This window comes from Erpetoichthys calabaricus, chromosome 12, assembly GCF_900747795.2.
Source record: "Erpetoichthys calabaricus chromosome 12, fErpCal1.3, whole genome shotgun sequence".
Classification (NCBI taxonomy): Eukaryota; Metazoa; Chordata; class Cladistia; order Polypteriformes; family Polypteridae; genus Erpetoichthys; species Erpetoichthys calabaricus.
Genome location: NC_041405.2, coordinates 141211956 through 141235802, shown reverse-complemented (window position 1 = coordinate 141235802; position 23847 = coordinate 141211956). Strand labels below are relative to the sequence as shown.

Genomic DNA, 23847 nt, shown 5'->3' with positions numbered 1-23847 from the left:
AAGCTGAAGCGATCTTGGGTGCTGCAACAGGACAATGACCCAAAACACACCAGCAAATCCACCTCTGAATGGCTGAAGAAAAACAAAATGAAGACTTTGGAGTGGCCTAGTCAAAGTCCTGACCTGAATCCAATTGAGATGCTATGGCATGACCTTAAAAAGGCGGTTCATGCTAGAAAACCCTCAAATAAAGCTGAATTACAACAATTTTGCAAAGATGAGTGGGCCAAAATTCCTCCAGAGCGCTGTAAAAGACTCATTGCAAGTTATCGCAAACGCTTGATTGCAGTTATTGCTGCTAAGGGTGGCCCACCCAGTTATTAGGTTCAGGGGGCAATTACTTTTTCACACAGGGCCATGTAGGTTTGGATTTTTTTTTCTCCCTAAATAATAAAAATCACCATTTACAAACTGCATTTTGTGTTTACTTGTGTTATATTTGACTAATGGTTAAATGTGTTTGATGATCAGAAACATTTTGTGTGACAAACATGCAAAAGAATAAGAAATCAGGAAGGGGGCAAATAGTTTTTCACACCACTGTATATATATATATATATATATATATATATATATATATATATAGTGACATGTGAAGTTAAGTACTTTAGCAAAATTCAGTTTATTCAGCTTGAAACAGGAACAGCGTGATTATTTATTGTAGCGGGATCTACCACTCTCTTATACACAGAGACAGCAGTCTGGCAGGGTCGTGGCCAAGTAATCCTGTTCCCTGCATTTGTAATGTTCCTTGCATCACCCATCGACGTCAGGTGCGTGACTGTGATCAGCTCGTACTTGCTTCTGCAGTGCTCTGCTGCAGCGATGTGAGCCTGTGGTTGCCCCGGCAAGGGATAAGCAGTCTTTCACAGATGCGGCAATCGCACTATGGAACGTGCTTCGGTGTGTCGTCCTTTTGGGGTTTGGTCCCAAAAGAGTTCCGAAAACCTGAAAATATATGCATGTTCTCCTCATGTGTGCATAGGTTTCCTCCAGGTGCTCCGGTTTCCTCACACAGTCCAATAAATACAAGTTAGGTAAACTGTTGGACCTAAATTTGCCCTGGGATATGTGTGTGTGTGTGTGTATTTGCCCTGCAATGCACTGGTGCTCTGTCCAATGCTTATTCCTACCTTGCTTCCTATACTAGCTGGGATAGGCTCCAGCACCCCCCAGGCAACCCTGTTCAGGACAAAGCAGGTTAGACAATGACTAAATTTGCATGCATAATTAGCCATGTGGTGCTGAAAAACTAAGACTAGGGATCAGCATTATACAGTATATCTGGTGGCAGTACTCAGCTACTGTACCCCTCAAATGAAAATACTGCTAGCTTTTTTGTTTGTTTTTTGTATTTTAAAGCATGTGGGGCTCAAATCAGCTGGATCAGGTCATGCCCAAAGCAGATCAGGTAGCGATCTTAACACTACGCATACATTAAAGTTGTTCACATGGCTGCTATAGCTCTGTGTTTTCATCTGGCCTTGCAAAGCATCATGGTGGGGAAAAAATATTCCTCTAAGCCAGCTGAAAAGTGAACTTCCAGGAAAATATTCAAAAAAGAAGGTCACCAGCAAACACAGTACATTTGCTGCAAAAACTAGATCAACGCAAGTGTTCATTATCACTTGTCAAGTTCATCAGCCATCTGATGATGTTCTATGCACTGTTTAGTCCTTTTTAGTTATTTATGTGTTTTCTTTTTGCTTGCTACTGATCTATAATCATTTCCAGGAACCTAACATGGATGTCACATCATGAAGCCATGGCAATGTGGCCACATGTTATCATGTTATGACTGATGTGATCATGTGGTTCACATGTGATGTCGTAATGGCCATTTCAGGATGTTATATAGTCTGACCTGAAATGTATTATGATTATCAATTGTCTTATATATAAACGTCTACGCCTGGAAGTGTGTGTGTCTGTCTGGCCCGGAAGTGACAGGCGGAGTCGGGGTAAGGGCTCCACCTCCGAGGAAACAGAAAACTAAACGGCTACGCGTGGGAGTGTGTGCGTCTGTCTGTCTGGCCCGGAAGTGCGAGGCTACTACAGCATGAAGCTCAGAGAGCCGGCAAGGGGGCCCCAAGTTAACAAGTTGGAACAAGAAAGCGACTCTGTTGCCAAAGTAAAACTGCAGAGAAAAGAGAGAAACTCTTACACAAGCGAGACGAGCACATTGGCAAAACGGTATCCCTTTTACTTTTCCTTCCACCGCTAATGCACAAGTGAGGCGAGCATGTCGGCAAAACGAATCCTCCTAGGAGAGAGGTGCCCAGAGTAGTTCCTTTCAATTACCTGACATCTTGACATTTCAATTTTTTTTCTGATGATTTCAAAGGTTACTAGGTACCCGGGCTTTTTACAGCACGGGCTTACACAGCTAGTAATTTTATGATTAGTTATAAGGGCGGCAGGGTGGCGCAGTAGTAGTGCTGCTGCCTCGCAGTTAGGAGACCTGGGTTCGCTTCCCAGGTCCTCCCTGTGTGGAGTTTGCATGTTCTCCCCGCGTCTGCCTGGGTTTCCTCCGGGTGCTCCGGTTTCTTCCCACAGTCCAAATGCAGGTGCATTTGTGATCCTAAATTGTCCCTAGTGGGTATGCCCTGCGGTGGGCTGGCACCCTGCCTGGGGTTTGTTCCTGCCTTGCTCCCTGTGCTTGCTGGGGTTAGCTCCAGCAGACCCCCATGACCCTGTGTTAGGATATAGCGGGTTGGACAATGACTGACTATATGGGTATTTCAATTAACATTGAATGTGCATTTTTTTATTGTATAACATTTTATTGCTATGAGAATGATGTTTGTTTCCACCTTTTTGTGCATTTGAATCATGAAGGTGGCCATATTGGGGATGACACCTGTTGCTGGTCACATGGGCATGGCTTTTGACATCATTGATGGCAGCACATGCCCTAGCTATTGAGATTTTACAATAAAACACATTTTTTTAGTTATAACTCTTTGTTATTCTGATGACAATTTTGGCTCCCGATTGAAATTTTGTCATTAAAGAACCTCCATGTTTAGACCTCTGCCTGACAGTAGGCTCAACTTTTGAGTCCTCCTAAAACAGGGGTGTCCAACTCTGGTCCTGGTGGGCCGCAGTGGCTGCAGGTTTTCATTCTCACCCTTTTCCTAATCAGTGACCCATTTTCACTGCTAATTAACTCCTTTACCCTTCATTTTAATTGCCCTGTTTTTAAGTAGTCAATCCTCTGAATTGATTCGTTTCTTCATGAAATGGCAGCCAAACAGAACTGAGATGTGAAACGAGCCAACAGATGACCAGCTAAATTGGAACGTCAAACTTCAGCCAATTTCACTTCAACCAGTTTCTTAATGAGAGGCCAATTCCTGCTGCTAATTAAAGCCGTTATTGAATATCATGACTTGTTGCTGCTCTCGTTCTGCCACAGCAGACTGTTGATTTTCTGTTTTTTCTAAGACCATCGTCAAGATGTTTCGGTGACCTGAGCAGATCAACATGACCAAGACCTTCACCCTTCTTTATCTGGTCATGTGGCAGCTTGTTTTGTGTCTCCTTATTGTTTTTCTGCTCATTAAGGAAAAATAAACAACTAAGGGGTCTGAGTTATGTCAATTAAAACAAAGGAAAAACAAGTTTTTTTTATTTATTTATTTATTTTATTGTAATCATTCCATACAAATAGATCAATTTATACAAAAAAGAATTGAAGACAAATCAAACCCCACCCTTGAGAACAACAACATTTATTTATATAGCACATTTTCATACAAAAAGTAGCTCAAAGTGCTTTACATAATGAAGAAAAGAAAAATAAAAGACAAAATAAGAAACTAAAATAAGATAACACTAGCTAACATAGAAAAGGAGTAAGGTCCGATGGCCAGGGTGGACAGAAAAAAAAAAAAAAAAAACTCCAGACGGCTGGAGAAAAAAATAAAATCTGTAGGGGTTCCAGGCCACGAGACCACCCAGTCCCCTCTGGGCATTCTATCTAACATAAATTAAATAGTCCTCTTTGTAGTTAGGGTTCTCACGGAGTCACTTGATGTTGATGGTCATACAGACTTCTGGCTTTCAGTCCATCCATCATTGTTGGAACATAACAGTGCTTTGAGTAGATGGTGGTGGCACAAGCCACCAAAAGGACACCGGAAAAGGAAACAGAAGAGAGAGTAGGGGTTAGTACAGATTTTAGAGCCAACATGAATAGTTATTATAATGATTTGGATATACAGAGTATCAGGATTTAAATTACAGGCGAATTCCTACTGGCAGGCTATTCCAGATTTTAGGTGCATAACAGCAGAAGGCCGCCTCACCACTTCTTTTAAGTTTTGTTCTTGGAATTCTAAGGAGACACTCAGTTGAGGATCTGAGGTTACGATTTGGAATATAAGACGTCAGACATTCCGATATATAAGATGAGGTGAGATTATTTAAGGCTTTATAAACCATAAACAGAATTTTAAAGTCAATCCTGAATGACACAGGTAACCAGTGTAGTGACACCAAAACTGGAGAGATGTGCTCAGATTTTCTTTTCCTAGTTAGGATTCTAGCAGCTGCATTCTGCATTAGTTGCAAATGAAGGAGAAGGAGAGCATGGCCAAAGGAGAATTGCTTAGGGCTTTTTAATAGGGCAAAAATAAACAAAAGAAAGGAAAAAATATATGTAGGTAAATAAAAAAAAAGGGTGAAGGGAAAGAAATGCGGAAATAATTATTTCTTCTTATTCTAAAATATTATTGATTAGATCCTGCCAGGTTTTGAAAAAATTCTGTACAGTTCCTCTAACTAAGAATTTGATTTTTTCCAATTTTAAATAATATAAAACATCGGTAGCCCACTGACTTATCAGAGGAGAGTTAGGATTCTTCCAATTTAACAAAGTAAGTCTGTGTTTCAAAAATGTAGTGAATGCAATCACCGTTTGCTTGTCCTTCTCCACTTCAAGTCCATCTGGAAGAACACCGAACACAGCTGTTAGTGGGTTAGGAGGGATTGTGACCCCAAGGCTGTCTGAAAGGCACTTAAAAATTTTGGTCCAGAATGATGTTAATTTGGTGCAGGCTCAGAACATGTGACCCAGTGAGGCAGGAGCTTGGTTGCAGCGTTCGCAGGTTGGATCTTGCCCTGGAAACATTTTGGACAGTTTTAAGCGAGACAGATGAGCTCGATATATAATTTTTAGTTGAATAATTCCATGCTTTGCGCATAACAAGTTAATCAGCAGCAAAAACGGCTCACTAATTAAGAAGATGGTTAGAATGAAAACCTGCAGCCACTTTGGCCCACCAGGTCCGGTGTTTGACACCCCTGTTCTAAAAGAAAGCTCTCACCACCTGGCCTTTGAGGGCTGGAAAATGAAACCTAATTCCTCTGATCTTTGCTGTTTACCAGCTCAGGCATTGACAGTGCATTGGTGAGATTGCAGCTCTCATGCAGTCTGGAGAAGCCATTTTAGCATTTCATTTCTTAATTATTTTGAAGCATTTTTCCATCTATTTTCAGTTCCGGTTGCGTAGTATTTTTCTTTCAGTTATGCTGTTTCATGCTCCTCTTTTTAATGTATTTAGGAGTGCTGTTTTTTCTGTTTTCATTTAGGAGCTAGTTAAGTAAGCGGGCACTCTGGCTGACTGAGATCAAGTCAGTGAGGGAGGTAATTCTGCTCTTAGAGTCCTGTTTCTTCAGGCGAGTACTGTGATGGCTTTCCACCTCATGTTTTCTTCTTCATATTTTTTTGTTTCACTCTTGTCACCCAAAACCAGGTGATACAGTGGAACATTTATATTTTATTTTTTCTCTTTATAGGCTAGCTGGCTGTAGCAGTGGTTACATATCGGCACCGTCTGTGTGGCATATTTAAAAGCCAGTTGATAGAGAAGACAGAACAAAGTTGGTGTCCTAATCCCACCTTTCTCTTTATTCCAGAAAATATCGAACCGGAGCGTATGTACAATGTCTCTGTGTATATCCTCTACAATGCTGTGGCTGGACAACCCTTTTCTCAGCAAGGATACTCCAGACAAGGAGGTAAGTTCCAACTGGCAGGATCCTTCTACCTCCGTGTTTGTACCGAGCCAGCACAGGGTCTTTCTCAATTTTTCCTGACCTACAGCCCCTTACAGGCTGGCTTTACCACAACGCATGTTTTCCTTCAGTCTATCATGCCATCACTACTTGGGGCATTTACGTCGTTGTTTGCCTTGTGGGTTGAGATAATAAGCAGTCATTTCCACTGAATAGTCCTCATTTTGGATAATGTGGTCATGCCATAGTCAGCTGGCTTCCTGCATTTTATCGTCAAAGGGTACTATTCCCACAATACTGGCCACATCAATGTTCATGACGTAGTGCCATCTTTTTAGTCTAAGTCATCAAAGCAGCATTTTCATTTCCATGAGATATAGACTTGTGGTTGCAGTCCAACATTTGGTGCCATATTGGGGTGACAGGGTGGACAATTTGAGGTGTGTAGTAATGTAGGGAAGAAAGAGAGTTTTTGGGGATCCTAGTTATATATGATGGCACTGCTTACTTATTCCTAATGAATACTGCTGTGTCGGGCCCTTTGCCCAATTGTACAGAACTTATCCAAGCAAAATGTAATTTTTTTTTGATTTTATTAAAATCATACAACATTCCATACAAATAAATCAATTTGTACAAAAGTATGATTGAAAACAAATCAACCCCCATCCAAGCAAAATTTGAGCTTGGTGTGGTTAGGCATATATGACCTGAGACCTGAACAGTTTGATTTTACCTTGGGACGTGTGAGTCCCTGGTCTTGCACCCTGTGGAAGTAACCCCCCGAGGAAGACAGGAATAGTTCAATCAATCAGTCTTTATTCAGTCACAGATGAGTATGTGGATTCCATGTTGCAAGGCCGAAGAGCAAAGTTCCTCTGTGTCACTCAGCTTTTAATAATATTCCTCCCTCCCCCTTCCCTTTACTTATCAATAAGCACAACATGTTTATCTAAGCATTTCATCTTACATTGCGTGCATCGGCTAAACATTTCTATTTTGTGTACATTGCAAAAGGGGCAATAAAGAAGGAAAAATCATCTTTCCTGTGTCTAACGGACGCATTCTAAGTAAAAACGTTCTCCTTGGTCAGCTTACTGCAACCTGTCTTATGACAGACGCCTGTATAATAATACATTTAATAATAATACATTTTATTTATATAGCGCCTTTCCTGTATGAATAACCTGCCATTATAACAAAACAGCTTTTAACCCTTAGTAGCTTGCAAGCAGTTAAATTTTCTTTCACAACCCCAAAACACGAGGCTGAGTCTCAGTACTTTAGCAAAACCAACTTTATTCTGCTTGAAACAGAACAAACGCGGTTATTTATTTTAGTGGGATCTACCTCTCTCCTATACACAGAAACAGCAATCAGGCAGGGTTGTGGCCAACAACAACAACAACATTTATTTCTATAGCACATTTTCATACAAATAATGTAGCTCCAAGTGCTTTACATGATGAAAAAAGAGAAAAAAGACAAAATAAATAAGAAAATAGAATTAGGGAACACTAATTAACATAGAATAAAAGTAAGGTCCGATGGCCGGGGAGGACAGAAAAAACAAAAAAAAAACTCCAGACGGCTGGAGAAAAAAATAAAATCTGCAGGGGTTCCGAGGCCACGAGACCACCCAGCCTCCTCTAGGCATTCTAAATGACCTCAGTTAGTCCTCATTGTATTCAGGATTCACATGGAAGAACTTGATGATGATGGTCATGTGAACTTCTGGTCTTTAATCCATCAATGTAGGGACATCATGGTGCTTTGATTAGGTGGTAGTGGTGCAGATCACCGCCACAGAAAGCCGGAAAAAGAACAGAAGAGAACGTAGGGGTTAGTATGGATTATGAAGCCACCATGAATGATATTGATAATTAAATGCATATACAGAGTATCAGGATTAAACTAAAATGAAGCTATGAGAAAGCCATTGTGGTGGATTGCCGGCTTTCGATTCCGGCCCTCACCCCCAGGCCGCCAGGAGGAGCTCTCCCAACAGCGTGAACGTCCCCCGAGTTCCAGCAGGGCCTCATGGACTATGTAGTTTTTATACGCAGCCCTGCTGGATACCTTGGGGGCCACCAGGAGTCGCTGTAGGAGGACTCGGAGGCTCTTATGTGCCCTATAACCCGGGAGTACGTCATGGTCACGTGACAGGAAGATACGATGTGCTCCCGGGTTGAAGAAAAGGACTGTTTACCCTGACCCGGAAGGGATAAGGAACTGTGGACGGATTGGACAGGAACACCTCCGGGTCAGGGTGTATAAAAGGACGATGGGAAATCCCAGACGTTGAGCTGAGCTGGGTGGAAGGGTGGCAACGCATCTGGGAGTGGAGGATTGGTTATTGTTTGTTGAATTATTGATTATTATTGAGTATTGTGGAGTGGAGGGTGCTTTGTGCGCTATTATTATTACTATTATTAATAATAAAACTATTATTTGGACTTTTATCTGGTGTCTGACGTCTAGTCTGAGGGTTCAAGGGGTCACGGAGACCTCTATCTGTCACACCATGTTAAAATAATGAGTTATGGCCAAGTAATACAGTTCCCTGCAGTTATAATGTTCTTTGCATCAGCCATCAACGACAGGAGCTCATAGAGTGACCATGATCTTTTTGGATTTGTTTTCGCGGCGAACTGCCACAGCACGATTCGCATTGGTTGTCCCGGCGACCGAAATGCTGTCTTCCACAGACACGGCGATTGCACTTTGGGACGCTCTTCAGCATGTCGTCCCATTGGTGAGAGTCCCAAAAGATTTTAGAAACCTTACAACCTAAACAAGTGTAAAGCTTGAAGCAGATGGTTCCAGGATAAGGGAGAGATTTTTTTTTTTGTTCCAAAGGATGTGGAGAACATTTTTAGAAGATTAAAATTAAATAAAAGTCCTGGACAAGACCATCTTAGTGGAAGGCTCTTGCAAACCTTGCACAGAGCAACTCAGCTCCATTTTTCTATTGGATTTTTAATTTGTCATTAGAACAGTTAAGGTCCCAAACCTATGGAAACAGGCCACAGAAATTGCAGCACCATCCACCCATTTATATAAACTGCTTATATGAAAACCCCTAAAAACCTTAAATTATTTCAGACTAGTAGCTCTGACATGACCGATTATGAAATCATTTCATAAACTTATAAAGATTAGACTAACAAAGAAAAACCCAAGGTTTATTAGACCCATTTGAGTTTGCTGATAGAAGGACAGATAACACCATTGTCGCTTTGCTTCATCTGTTGGAGTTTATCGAGGCGCTCAAGAAATTTAAGAAACTTATGAAAATTGACCAATGAGAGGAGGCCATTCAGTCCATCAAGCTCGTTTATTTGGCTAATCACTAAGCTGTCCATAAGTCTTGTGAGAAGATTCATGTGGGGTTCCTGCTTTTAGACTTGTCATCAGCGTTTAATGCAATCCAGTCCCGTCTCATTGCAGAAAAGCTTATTAAGGAGGTTAATTTGGACTTCAGTTTAGTAGGCCGGCTGATTGACTTCTTCACAGACAGGACTCACAAAGAGTAAAAGTCAATGGTTGTCTGTCTGACATGCTGTCCTCCTCCACAAGGTCCTTTCAGGGCTGTGTTCTTCCATCTCTTTTGTACATCCTCTACACCACTGGTCTCAACCTCCGGTCCTGGAGGGCCACAGTGGCTGCAGGTTTTCATTCTAATGTTTTTCTTAATTGGTGACCCATTTTTGCTGCTAATTAACTCCTTTTCCTTTCATTTCAGTTAACTTGTTTTTTAAGATTTGTTCGTCTGAATTACTTAATTTCTTTCCTGTAATGGCACCCAATCAGAAATGAAATGTGAAGCGAGTAAGCCAACAGAAGACCAACTAAGTCAGGACCTCAAACTCCAACCAACTTCACTCCAAGCAGTTGCTTAATTAGGCACCGAGTCTTGTCGTTAATTAAACGCGATCTTTAATTCCATGGCTTGTTGCTGCTCTCATTGTGCAATGTAACATTTAACATTTAACTTCTTCTTCTTCTTTTGGCTGCTCCTGTTAGGGGTTGCCACAGCGGATCTTCTTGTTCCATATCTTTAACGTTTAACATTTAAGAACATTTATTTCTATAGCACATTTTCATACAAATGATGTGCTTTGCAAGATGAAGAAAGAAAAGTTTATAAAAAATAGAAATATAAAAATAAGATTAGGCAATACTAAATAACAAAGAATAAAGTAAGGTCTGATGGCCGGGAGGACAGAAAAAACAAACAAACAAAAAAAACTCCAGGGGCTGGAGAATAAAAACAAAATCTGCAGTGGCAGACATTTCCAAAATTGTTGATTTTCTCTTTTCTAAGAACACTATTAAATGTGTTGTGGACCTGAGCAGATCAACATTCCTGAGACCTTCACCTTTCTTTATTTTGAGATATTGTGTGATGGACACAGTTTGCTGGTCACATTTTGGCTCATTTTGTATCTCATTGTTGTTTTTTGGCTGCTAATGAAGGAAAAAGAAACAATTGAGGGATATGAGTCTTCAAGCACAAGTCAATTAACATGAATTCAAAAGAAGTTAATTAGCAGCAAAAACAAGTCACTCATTAAGAAAAGAGTTAGAATGAAAACCTGCAGCTACTGCGGCCCTCCAGGACTGGACGTTTGAGACCACTGCTCTACACTAATGGTTGTCGGTCTGACAAGCTGTCCTCCTCTCAGCTCTTTTGTCCATCCTCTACACTAATGGTTGTCGCAGTAAATTTCAAAATAGGTCCCTTTTAAAATGACTGTGCACCTACTGAGCGAGGAAGAAACTAACGATGGTCCAGTGGTAGATGATTTGGGTAACTGGCGTGAAAAACTAAGGAATTGATAATTGATTTTAGATGAAACACCATTCACCCACAAGACACAATCATCAGAGACCAGGTTGACAATTATAAATATGTGGAGACAGTCAAATGAAAATACAGAATCTGTCCACAGTACAGGGTAAGAAAACTGAATCTTTTTAGTGTGAGTCCTACCATTATGCCAGTCCTTAATCAATCTTCTCTTGAATCTGTCTTTACTTATGTCCTGCAAAAACTGTAAAATGGAGCAGTAAAATAACAAGGTCTCAACCGTCAAATCTAACAGACCTGATTAATAAACAAATATTACGGAAAGCAGAGTGTCAGGACTCACCTGTTATAATATTGGAGTTTTCTCCAAATGGGGTGAGGCCTCCAAAAGAAGTTAGAGAACAGGCCAGAAATTTACTTGCTCTGCCCAGAAGAGGCAACTTTGACTTCAGCCAGCTCCCTAAGGCTTTCTTCTGGCTTCATCCTGAGAAGACCCTAATTTGGGAGCTTTTAAAAGAACAATGAATATCACAAAAAAATATTTCAAAACCCTACAACAGGAAGGATGACCATTAACCTCTAGCCTATCGAAGAAAGAATTGTTTTTGCAAAATAGCTGTCTGGTAATGGCACTGAGTTTGAAACCCAGGACAACAAAAATGCTAAAAATAAAAGGCTGAGGAGAGCAAAAAGATACAATGAAGTTGAATTAAAGACATCCCTAAGCAGACAAAGCCCCCTTACACAATCTGATGAACCAGAATCCTTACAAGAGCACAACACTCACAAACCTCCACTTTAAACAAATGATTCCCAGTCCTGAGCCAGTTTAAGTAGCCTAAGGGAGGGCTCTCAAGTGGTGACGTCAGGGTGGTCCTGCCTCTTCTGGGGCCACATACAAACAACATGGAACATGAGAGACAGTCTTCTTTTTATTCCTCCTCTTCATCTTTTCCTACTTCTCTGTGAGGTCACTGTGCTTTATCAACCTTCTCTAAACAGTTTGGTCCTGCACGTCCTCCACAGTCAAACCCTTCTCCTTCAAACCTTCTTTAACTTTATCCTTCCACCTCTCATTTGGCCTCCTTTGCTTTCTTTTCCCCTGCACTTCCATTCCCATAATTCTTTTGCCCACATTGTTTATTGTGTTTCCTCATCACATGTTCATACCACTTCAACCTACTTTCCTGTACTTCCTTCGATATCTCTCCCACTTTTGCTGCACCTCTGATTGTCTCATTTCTTATTCTTCCATTTTTTCCTTTTTTGTAACTCCACTCATTAATCTCAACATTCTCATATCTGTCACATCTAACTTCTTCTCTTGCGCTCCATTGACTGCCCATGTCTCAGCTCCATATATCATTGCTGGTCGCACCCCAGTACACCTTACCTTTAACCTTCGTCTTCATTCTTTGATCACACGATACTCCTGATATCTTCTTCTAATTGTCCCATCCACAATGCACTCCACAATAATTAATCTTTGCATCTAATTTTCCATCTTGGGCTACCACTGATCCTAACTATTTAAACTTTTCCATGCTTTCCAGTAGCTCTCCCTGCAGGCTAATGTCTAACTCTTGATCCTCATTAAGACTCCAAAATTCTATCTTGTTGTTTATCTTCAATCCTCTGTCTTCCAAAACACTTCTCCATTCTTCCAATTTCCTCTCCACTTCCTGTTTCTGATACTACACATCACAATGTCTTCAGCATAACACCTGCACCAGGAGGACTGGTCTTTTATCCAATGACTCAACGCATCCATAATCAGATCAAAGAGATAAGGACTTAAAGAAGACCCCTGGTGCAGACCTCCTCTAACCTGGATCTTGTCTGTTAGCCTGACACTTCTTTTAACTAAAGTCCTCACTCCCTCATACATATCCTGGACAATCCTCACACACTTCTCTGGTCCTCCTTTCTCTCTCCAGACCTCTTGACGTGACATTCTATCATAAGCCTCTCCAAATCAATAGCCTATGTAAACCTTTCTGTTTTTCTTGATCCTTCTGTATGACTTGTCTCAATACAAAGACTACATCAGTTGTTCCTCTCCCTGGCATTAAACCAAACAGCTCCTCCTCTATGGTGGTCCCTTCCCTAAGCTTTCCCTTTATAGCCCTTTCCCAAATTTTCATTGCGTGTGACGTCAGCTTTATCCCTCTATAGATTCCACAATCCTGAATATTATTGAACATAAGGAAAGTACACAATAATAAACATAATAGAAATTATGTAGACATACAACACATAATTACTCAAAAACAACCAAAACAGCAATAAATTACATACATGAATGTCACCCCCTACATTCTCAGTTCCATTTGCTGTCATCAGGTCATAGGATTCAAAGATAAAAAGCAATCAGTTCATATACTCCTTCATCCCAGCTGCTGTTAATCTTCTTAATAACACGCTTAAATCATGGGATGACCAGCCATCTTTTGCATCAATCATTACTCAAGTCTTTATGTAGATTTAATTCTGTATGTGTAATAAAGTATCTATCTATCTATCTATCTATCTATCTATCTATCTATCTATCTATCTATCTATCTATCTATCTATCTATCTATCTATCTATCTATCTATCTATCTATCTATCTATCTATCTATCTATCTATCTATTCACAATCTGATATTACACCTCAAACATTATGTTTACTGCCATGTTTTATTAATTTGTACAAAGTTTAGGTTTGATGGCTGTGTTCTTTGTTGATGTTGTGAGTGGTGACATGGAAGGACCTGCATCCCAACTGGATTGTAGAGCGCTGTGTTACCCGGCCGGGTGGCCATAATGGATAGACAGTGTAATAGAAGAAGCTACCTAATGATTCCTATCCCAATCGGGGCAGTTGGAATGTAGTGGACTGGGACAGTGTATCCTCCAACACAGGATGCGGCAGTGCTTCTCCGGTCGGTTCCCAATATGGACACCTGCAGGGTATCATGGGGATCTGTAGTGTCGAAAGACAACCCTGTCATTGTCCCTGGGTGCTACCGAAAGAAGCTCTACCTACTTTGGGGAGCTTCCACCTAACCCGGAAGTGCTTCCCCCAGGTTATGCCCTAGCAATTACTCCTGGGTCTTGTATAAAAGGAGTCACCTCACCTCCATTCGGGGAGTCCGAGTCAGGAGGAGGCCCCACCAGGAGGAGTGGAAGGAGTGAAAGCAAGTGAAAGAATAAGTGATTGTGCTTGAGAATACCCCGTGTGAAGATATTTGTTGAAGAAAGTTTTTATTGAACCTGGAACTTGTGTTTTGGTGCCACTGTATTTGGGGCTTGGTGGGTGCTGAGTGTTTCCCCCTACATGTCACAATATGGATTTCATGTTACATTGTAGTCTCTCTGCAAACTGAATCACCCTCTTGGGACAATAACACTGAGTAGTTTTGAACTGTAGGCTTACAAGTACCTTAGATTTCCTCTCATATCCCACATGTCAGGACCAATGTTGAAAAATGCCACCTAAGACAAGTCATGTTTTTGCCGCATCAACCCCCAAGAGTATGTTTGCGCACGTTTATGTTCATGCATGATGTCACCACAGCTGCCTTTCCAAGACCTTAGTGTCTGGACTGTGTTTTCAAAGACTCTTCCTCTGATGAAGACATCTTCTTTCTTTCCTGCTGCTAACTGATTTTGTGCCTGCTGAGGACTTTTGATTTTTTTCTTGTGCCCTTGGGCTTTGGCTGATGTATTATTACAGTGTTACTGCCCTCGCCTGTCCAACACTCCTTTACAAACTGCATTACGCTCCAATTTTACAAGATAAGGAAGACAGCCACGGGCCTGCAGATGAGTTTGTATAACGATGTGATCATTTCTAAGACAAAAGATATGGTGGGGGATCTCTAGTGCTCCTGTCTTTGTAATGCTTCAGCTTTACTGTGCAGCAGTGCAAATACTGGGGGGCAACCACTGGCAACAGACAAAACTTAGATCTTAGCACAGGACACATTTAAAGGAAGGGGCTTTTCTTTCTTAGAAAACCTTAATGACACCATTTTTTAAGTTCTTTATTGAATCTCTGTGAGCAGTAGGGGGGGCCACCAAGCCTCCAAACTACAGGCACACAAGACACCACACCACTCCGGGTTTAAATAACAATTTTTTAATGCACACAGCTGAAATACTGTAAATAGATTGTGAAAGATGCCAGCCCGTACCACAGACAGAGACGCAGACTCACAATGTCCAAATGCACACACTTTAATTGCTCTTCCTTATTTATATACAGCACACAGTGCACAATCCCCAACAACCAATAAGCTCGTCCTTTTTTATTTTTATTTTTATTCTCCTTTTTCTTATTCTTCTGCCACCTCCACTCCTCTCCTCACAAGCTCTGTCCTCTGCCTCCCGACTCCCTGAATGGAGTGAGGCGGCCTCTTTTATATTGCACCCGGATGTGCCCCAGGTACACCCTCTAGAATTGTCCAGGTGCCCCCTGGTGGTGACCACGGGCCCTCACAGGTTTGAGCCTCCAACGTCAAAGCCCGTGACCCTGATGTAATTCGGGGGGGGGGGGGGGGGGGGGGGGGGGCTGCCTTCTTGCGTCCCAGGGGAGATATTGTCCTTCCATTCTCCAGGCGTTCCAGCCGAGCAAGGGTCCCAGCTGTCTGCCACAAGATTTAAATAGTCTGTCTCTTCTCACTCCTTCTGTCCTCCAGTGAGTGTCACCTGCTGCCCTACCGACTCTGACTCCATGAGGTATGGCGGTGTGCTCCTTTAAAGCAGGACCTGGCAACAGTGGCATAGCTAGAGTTTATGCCACCCGAGACGTACTTTGAATTTGCCACCCGCACTCCTCTTACAAAATTAAATGGAACACATATCATACAAAAAATGAGAACAACGAAAATTTTAACTACATTTTAAATTATTAATTATGATTGAGGTATTTCAATAATGCCCCTTCATTCTATTTAAATACAGTACTTCTTCCCTCGCCTTTTTCTTTTTTCTGAAAGCAGCATCGCTCTCTTTTGTTCACTTCATCTTGAGATTGAGAGAATAATATCCATCCATCCATTATCCAACCTGCTATATCCTAACACAGGGCCACGGGGGTCTGCTGAAGCCAATCCCAGCCAACACAGGGCACAAGGCAGGAACAAATCCCAGGCAGGGCCCCAGCCCACCACAAGAGAATTATTAGATAGATAGATAGATAGATAGATAGATAGATAGATAGATAGATAGATAGATAGATAGATAGATAGATAGATAGATAGATAGATAGATAGATAGATAGATAGATAGATAGATAGATAGATAGATAGATAGATAGATACTTTATTAATCCCAATGGGAAATTCACATTCTCCAGCAGCAGCATATGAATTTCCCATTGGGATTAATAAAGTATCTATCTATCTATCTATCTATCTATCTATCTATCTATCTATCTATCTATCTATCTATCTATCTATCTATCTATCTATCTATCTATCTATCTATCTATCTATCTAATAATTCTCTTGTGGTGGGCTGGCGCTATATATATATATATAGTGACAGACAGGGGGTGCTGTCATCCCCTTGAACCCTCAGACACCACATCAGACACCAGATAAAAGTCCAAATATTGACTTTATTTTAATAATACAGTGCACAAAGCACCCTCCACTCCACAATACTCCAATAAATCAATCACAATAAATCAATACAATCCTCCACTCCCAGCAGCTCAGTCACCCTTCTTCCGAACATGGCTCGTTGCTGGGATTTACCAGAGTCCTTTTAAAGTCCTTGACCCGGAAGTGTTTCTGTCCCTCAGTCCATGTGACTTTATAACACTTCCGGGTCGGGTAAAAACTCCTTTTCTTCAGCCCGGAAGTACGTCATTTCCTCTGTCCCTGTGACTAGGACGTACTTCCGGGGTATAGTGAAAACGCAAGTCCTTGAGCCTCCCTGCAGCGTCCCCTGGCGGCCCCCACAATATCCAGCATGGTTGAGATGAAAGACTCCAAGTTCCACGATGCCCTACTGGAATTCGGGGCCCCTCCATGTTGCAGGGATGGCTCCATCTGGCGGCTTGGGGGTTTTGACCGGGATAAATATATATATTTTGATCTTTTATTGAATTTATTAAAAACAAATTCTTTCCAATCAAGTCAAAACTTACCAAAACTGAATTCAAATCAACCCCCACCCATGAGAAAGAAAGGAAGGCCAACAGCCCGAGTAAAACAATTGAGAGTAGTAAAGAGAGAAAGGAGTCTTTCCCCCCAATATAAATGCTTATTCTAAAATGTTATTGATTAGATCCTACCAGGTTTTTAAAAACGTTCTGCACAGATCCTCTAAGTGCGATTTGATTTTTTCCAATTTCAAATTATATATGACATCAGTTACCCACTGACTTGGTGGGGTTACAGTTCTTCCAGCTGAGCAAGATACGTTTACATGCCAGTAGTGTATTAAAGGCAATTACCGTTTGTTTGTCCTTCTCCACTTTAAGCCCCTCTGTAAGCCCACCAAACACAGCTGTTAGTGGATTAGAAGGGATTGTGACATCCAAGCTATCTGAAAGGCATTTAAAGATTTTTCTCCAGAATGATGTTAATTTGGTAAAATATTAATAATGAGATTGAAGAGTTCGTCCCTTTCCATTGGAATAAGTCATTGGAGAGTCTCTTCGGTCAGAGTATGTTGGCAAACTGGACAAGATTCATATTTGTTAAATATAACTTTGCAACATATGTATTTGGAACAGTTTTTCAGCATTACAAATGGTGCTGTTTTGACATAGATAACACACATTAGCTTGCCAAAGTCCTATCAAACAAAACTGTCAAAAAAGTCTAAAAAGTCTAGTAACTAATGTAAGAGCCAATGTTAAAAGTTAAAGCTTTGAGTTAAACTCATATTAGTGTTTGCTTAATTTGAATAGAGTATAATTTTCTTTCATAGTCATAGACAATGGTACAGCCTTTTACCCCCTGTAAGTTAATAAGAGTTCGAACTTTCTTGCTGTAATTAAGATACAGTGTGATACTTGAGTCAGTTGTTGTTTAGCGCAGGTCCCAGTGCACAGGGACTTACAAGAAATGGAGTAGGCATACAGTTTTCTGACCGTCATTTTGAAATGGTTCAGAAACGTTTGGAAGTGATTTGTAACGATTTGAAATGTAACAAGATTTAAGCTTTGAAAAGAACTTTTCCTTGTTTTGCTATTTTCTTTTTTTCTTTTTTGTGTGAACTGTTTTACTTTGAATTTTAACTAAAACTTTTAAAAACAAAGCTATTTTGTCTGTGGAATCATTTCAGCGCATCAGGCTTGTGTTGAATCCCGTTTTTAAGGTAGAGCTGCTGAACTTTGGTAATTTTGGAAAAATGAAGCTACAACTAAAGTTTATTAAAAAGTGCTTCCCTTAAAAAAGTACTGCCTGGGACCCCCTAACCCCCCCCCCCCACTCACCCCCCCCCCCCCCCACCCCCCAAGCTACGCCAGTGCCTGGAAGTATTACAGGTGGCACGTCATGGCTTGTTATAAGCACTTCCAGGTCATATGAAAATCAGGGAAGTCCTACCTTGGCAGCGCCCTCTATTGTCACCCAAGGACCCCTATAAAGCTGCTCTTCTTGACTCCAATTCCCATGCAACCCTGCGGGTGTCCAAACTGGGACTACTTGTGAGGAACACTGCCACCTATTAATTAGGGCGATGAACTGCTCCCGGCTTCCAGCTCTCAGCAGTTCATACTTCCTTCTGGTATCCCAACAAGGACAGCAATTATAAGGTACCCTGGCCAAGTTAGTGCCCACAATCTGGCCATCCTTCCATTATGGCTTCCTGGATGGTCAAGAAATCCTCTTCAATCCCAACCAGGATGCCCATCCGTCCTCCTGGGCACTTACAATACTTTGGTTTGGCAACTTCAGCTTTTGTCCTGCTGTGGGTTGGCGCCCTGCCCTGGATTGGTTCCCTGCCTTGCACCTTGTGTTGGCTGGGATTGGCTCCAGCAGACCCCCGTGACCCTGTGTTCGGATTCAGCGGGTTGGAAAATGGATGGATGGATGGAACTTCAGCTTTAAGAATATAAACAATATCTTAACAACATTGTAAAAATCAGCAGTGAAATTATGGGTTGGCCCAGGACCTCTGCCAATGAACTGCATTACAAACAGGTCAGAAAGAAGGCCAACTCACTTCTGTCGACTTTTTCCTAAATTTCAGTTGTTGCTATTAGGCTGCAGATTTAAGTTTTGTAGGGTAAACAACAACAGATTAAAGAACTCCTTTATTTTGAGAGCTATCAGCATTTTGAAGTGTGTTACTTGTAGGGCTGCTGCTATATGCTAAATTCTCATTTGTTACTTTGTGAACCATTGAAGGTAATTATTTTTCCTTGTACTAATCTCAATGGTGTGTGTATGCGACAACACTGGCTGTCAGCTGCTGTGTCTTTGTCTATTTTTTTTGGATTCATTAAATAATGCCTTATGTTGTTATATTTTCCTGCTGCAAAGAAATTTCCCACAGAGATAATAAAGTCCACCCTACCTGTTTTTCTTGCCACGTACACACAAACAAGTAATCAATCTGCATTCGATGATCACTTCTTGGATGAGCACACAAGCAGGACACCAGAGCCATGAGATTCATGCAGTTCCTTTATAGCGCCATCACCATTTGCTCAAGGCATCACCTACTGTGACATTCTTGAGGCATCCACTCAGCATTTCACCATTCAAAGAGTTTTATTTCAATAGACGGCTAATGCTACAGGCTGGTCAAGGCCCTGACTTACTACATTTCTCCTCCACATGTTTCTTTTTTAGGGTTTCAAACTGGGGAGCGTTATGAGGCGGATAGTGACTTTCTAGGTCTTCATACCTAATTGCCATCACATTTTGTAAATTAAAATCTTTCTCTCTCTCTCTTTGCATTTCTCTTTTTCCCCTTCTGTCCAGCACCATCTTGTGGTCCAACATTAACGCCACTAGCTGCTAAGACATCGGGTGTTTACTTGACATGGAAGCCTCTCCCAGTGGACGAGCGTCGAGGTTTTATCCGCTACTACAAAATTGTCTACAGCAGCAAGGACAGCACTCCCTCATGCAAGTACTTCTAATAACCTTCTGTTAGTTGAGTGTTTTGGAAATGTTCCCATGGTGAGTCTGTGGGAGTTTAGAGGTTCTTCGAGGTTATCTCTTCTGTTCGGTGTTCTACTCTGTCCAGAGCCCATGTTGGATAGCAGAAAATGTGGTTAGTAATTTGGCATTAGTTTCATCTACAGTACATCCTGCATAAAGGCCACCTGACCAGCTTCTCCTCCTTTTTCATTTGCAGCAATTATGGTGAACAGCTCTGTTCATAGCCTTCTGCTTAAAGGACTGTCTCCGAATAAGGTGTACACTTTCTTTGCTGAGGCCATTACAGATGGAGGGAGCACTGCAGGGCCAAGTCTTTCGGTTACGATTGATGTCAATGGTAAGGAAGGATACAACAAATGACCAAAGAGACCTGTGACCTTTCTACACCACATCTTGCTTTGTCTTGCAGATGAACAATGGACAATGCTATTTCCCATTCTGCTGACTGTGAGTCTACTGCTGCTCATGATTGGAATATTGGCCTGTGTGGAGAAGATGGAGATGTAAGTTTTGAATGGAAGAGGTGACCACCAGAAGTGGAGTTAATGACCTTTGGCTTAAGTACTGCTGGGGCCGGTACTGAAAAGCACCTAATTACGAGGGCTTGCCTCTTTAGGCTCCACATACAGGAGGCAGGGCAGATAACCAAAGCACTAAATATACAGTAACCTTAACATAAAACATCCATCCATCCATCCGTCTTCCAAACGTGCTTCATCCCAAGCAGGGTCATAGGCAAGGCAAGAACAAACCAGGAACAAGGCAACAACCCATTGCAAGGTGAACACACATACATATACACACACAAACACACGAGGTTAGCGTTAGAGTTAGGATTAGCCAGTTTAGAATCATCAGTCCACCTAAAGTGCATGTCTCTGAACTGTGAGAGGAAACCAACACAAAGGTATAATAAAATTAGACACCACATCAATAATAAAGCCAATCTAAAAACAGAATTAATATAATAACACAATTTATAGAATTTTTAAACATCTAAAGGAATCTTGACTACATAAACAAAAATAAACTTATGCTGGGGTTCAACCCTGGCTGAACTACAACAGACCATGAATGCAGCTTCATACAAAACATTGGGTGGGATCTTTGGGATTTAGTGCCCTTGGCTTTTTAATTTTTGTGTACGACTTTCATTTTCATTTGGAACAAATCCTGGTAATGAATACTGGTCTGTTGTTCTTACTTCTGTTCGTTTCTTGATCCCTTATTCCGTAGAACTGCTATTTTTTGTCTCTTGGCAGGACACCTACTGGCCATTTTGTTCCCACAAGTCAGGTCAGGGTGAGGAGCCTGCTCTGCTACAGTGCATTGCTGCACCCAACGCACAATGCAACAGCTCGGGATGCTGGTTGCCAATCCCCAAGGCAAACCAGTCCCACCCTCCAAAAATGACCATCTATCTGCTGCAGCCACGTGTTACGTGGGCGTCCCATTGGCCTGGTCCAGCCGCTCAGGTCCATAAACAATGAGGATTCTGCAAGCTGGATAACCCTTGGGGGAATTATGCCACATGGCCATAGTGCCGTAACTAACACTCCCTCACAATGCAGCTAATGTGCCTCATTTTGGACTCTGTGAGTAGCTGCTCATTCGACACAAAGTCAAACCGGAGGTACTCTGAAGAGACACAGTACCAAAGGAGTCCAGTCTTCATCTCAGGTCACTGGATAGCGTTCATGTGTCTCAACCATATAGCAAAACAGGAAGCACCAGGACTCTAAAGACTCGGACCTTCGTCCTTTTGCAGAGATATTATGAGTGCCACACACCCCTTTCCAGTGACCTCATGACCCCCCATGCTCTCCCAATCCATCTGCTGACTTCATAGGAAGAGTCACCAGACACATGAATGTCACTGCTGAGGTAAGTAAACCTCTCGACAAGGTTGACACTCTCTCTGCAGACAGACAGACTGCTGATGGCTGTGCCCAAGGGGTCTTTAAGGGCCTGATCTTGGTTTTTATCAGGACACTCGCAAGCCCTGACACTCAGACTCCTTTTTCAGTCTTTTGAGACTCCCGATCAGAACCTCCATTGACTCTGCAAAGATCACAGGATCGTCAGCAAAGTCAACATCAGTGAATCTTTCTTCACCAACAGCATTTGTTTCCACGCTGACTTCAAAAGGGCCTTTCCTGTTTAAGTCTGAGCTCGATGTAGGACAATCTCTCTGCCATGTTGATCAGTGGGTCACTCTCCCTTCTACACAGAGGATGACCACATAACCCAGTCTGTTGAATTCTGTTCAGCTAGTGAGAACTCTGGAGATGCCAGAAGGGTGGTAGTCCTTTGGGCAGCTCTGCTTTGGAGACATATGAACTTATTCATCATGCACTTAAAAATAATTCACTGTACTAAGCATTCAATTGAACCTTGGTAAACACCGGCTGGCTAATGCCTCAAAAATGTGAGACGTGTACCAGCGTGCAGTCCTGGATGTTAACTCACATCAGCACACCAGGCCAAGATGCTTGGAGGCTGCAGAAACACAAGCCAACCTGAGGAAGGTGAGATGACGATGGTTCAGCCGAAAGGCATTACAGGTCCTCACTTGCGTTCTTCTGGAACACTGCTCAGCTCTAGTTTGTTTTCTAAAGCTAATTAGTTAACCTGCAGCTATCAATGCTAAGGGCATACTGAGGACGATGTGGACACCTGTGCATCTGCAGTCCATTTCTTTCATTTAGCACTTTTCACAGTGAGCCTCATTAGAAATTAACACAATAATACAAGATCTACAGTGTATTACGGGTATGTAATAGCACATCAAGAAAAGAAACTAAGAGGGGATAGTGTCCAAAATCCATGCATGTGAGGGTAAAAATGAAAGACATTGTCCACAAAGCCCAGCCACATCTCTCACAGCTTTGCTGTTTTTCAATTGCCCTGATGCATTGTCTACATTTAAGACTTTTTCTTGCTTTTTTTGCCATGTTCAGCTTACAGAAGCTCCTCTGGCCACCAGTGCCAGATCCAGGCCACAGCAGCTTGGCCCACTGGATGCCCAAGATCTTTTTGGTAAGAGGCTTATATCCGCATGAGTGAGCCACTTGGCATTCGTCACCTTGAGCCTCCTTGTCTGCCTCAAGTTGGGATTTAAGAGGTACATGTCAACTTTACAATTCTGTGGTTTCTACATTTCAGGATTTAGGTGCGACTCAAGAGCAGTATGGCCTTAAAGTGGAGACAGATGTTTCTGCGAACCACAAAGACATCAGTGGCACCATTCAACTGCTGGCAGACGACAAATTTAATGTGGACCTCCTGGGAGGTCATTTTAAAGCTGGCCTCAGTGGTGAAGTCTCCAGAATGCAAAGTGATGTCTACCCAGCTGCTATCAACTGCATCTCTGAGCAAGGCTTGTGTCCCACCTCCATCATCTTTGGAGACCACCGTGATGACGCCAAAAGGCCAGCGATCACTGAACAAGTCGAGTACTCTGCCATTTTAGCTAATGGCTACATGGGATTAGCAGTCAGTCCAAATCCAGCAGTCCACGTCCCACTGCTTCCCAGCTTGGGAACAGAAGATGTCGGAGTCCTGGGAGAGCACCAAGCTACCTACAGCACTGTCCTTCACAATTAGGTATTTGAAGAAAAAAAACAAAAAAAGGGAGAGAATCAGCAAGGGAAGTTTCACTCTACAGATGCAAGATATCTTAACTAAATTTGGAAAAAAAATGAATACCTAAAACCTATGAAGGCCTCATGAAGCTCACTGACTTTCCAGCTTTGCCAACTGATCCAGGTGGACTAATTATGTACTGACCTCTAGATGGCGCCAGTCACATGTCTAAAGATGATCTTTGACTTCAAACACAGGGGAGAGCATTGGGATGACCGACACAAAACTGCTCTAACGTCACTTGATTTAGTCAT

The 23847-nt window shown here is 41.9% G+C and overlaps 3 protein-coding genes across 3 annotated transcripts in view; all 3 read left to right on the top strand.

Moving 5' to 3' along the window:
- The window catches only part of LOC114663173 (interleukin-6 receptor subunit beta), a 59208-nt gene extending 39276 nt beyond the window's left edge, over positions 1–19932 (top strand). Inside the window, exons 9-10 of the mRNA XM_051935297.1 lie at positions 5923–6024; positions 19766–19932. Of these exons, the coding sequence (XP_051791257.1) occupies positions 5923–6024; positions 19766–19926 (263 nt within the window). The 3' untranslated portion in view covers positions 19927–19932. The remainder of the gene's footprint in view (positions 1–5922; positions 6025–19765) is intronic.
- ap3d1 (adaptor related protein complex 3 subunit delta 1) overlaps positions 1–23847 on the top strand; it is a 1136182-nt gene that overhangs the window by 959976 nt on the left and 152359 nt on the right. The gene's annotated exons all lie outside the window — the stretch shown is intronic.
- LOC127529931 (interleukin-6 receptor subunit beta-like) lies at positions 20120–23566 on the top strand. Its single transcript, XM_051935319.1, has 4 exons — positions 20120–20285; positions 20358–20451; positions 22909–22987; positions 23114–23566. Exons 1-4 carry the CDS (start codon positions 20150–20152, stop codon positions 23552–23554), a joined length of 750 nt encoding a protein of 249 aa, XP_051791279.1. The 5' UTR covers positions 20120–20149; the 3' UTR covers positions 23555–23566.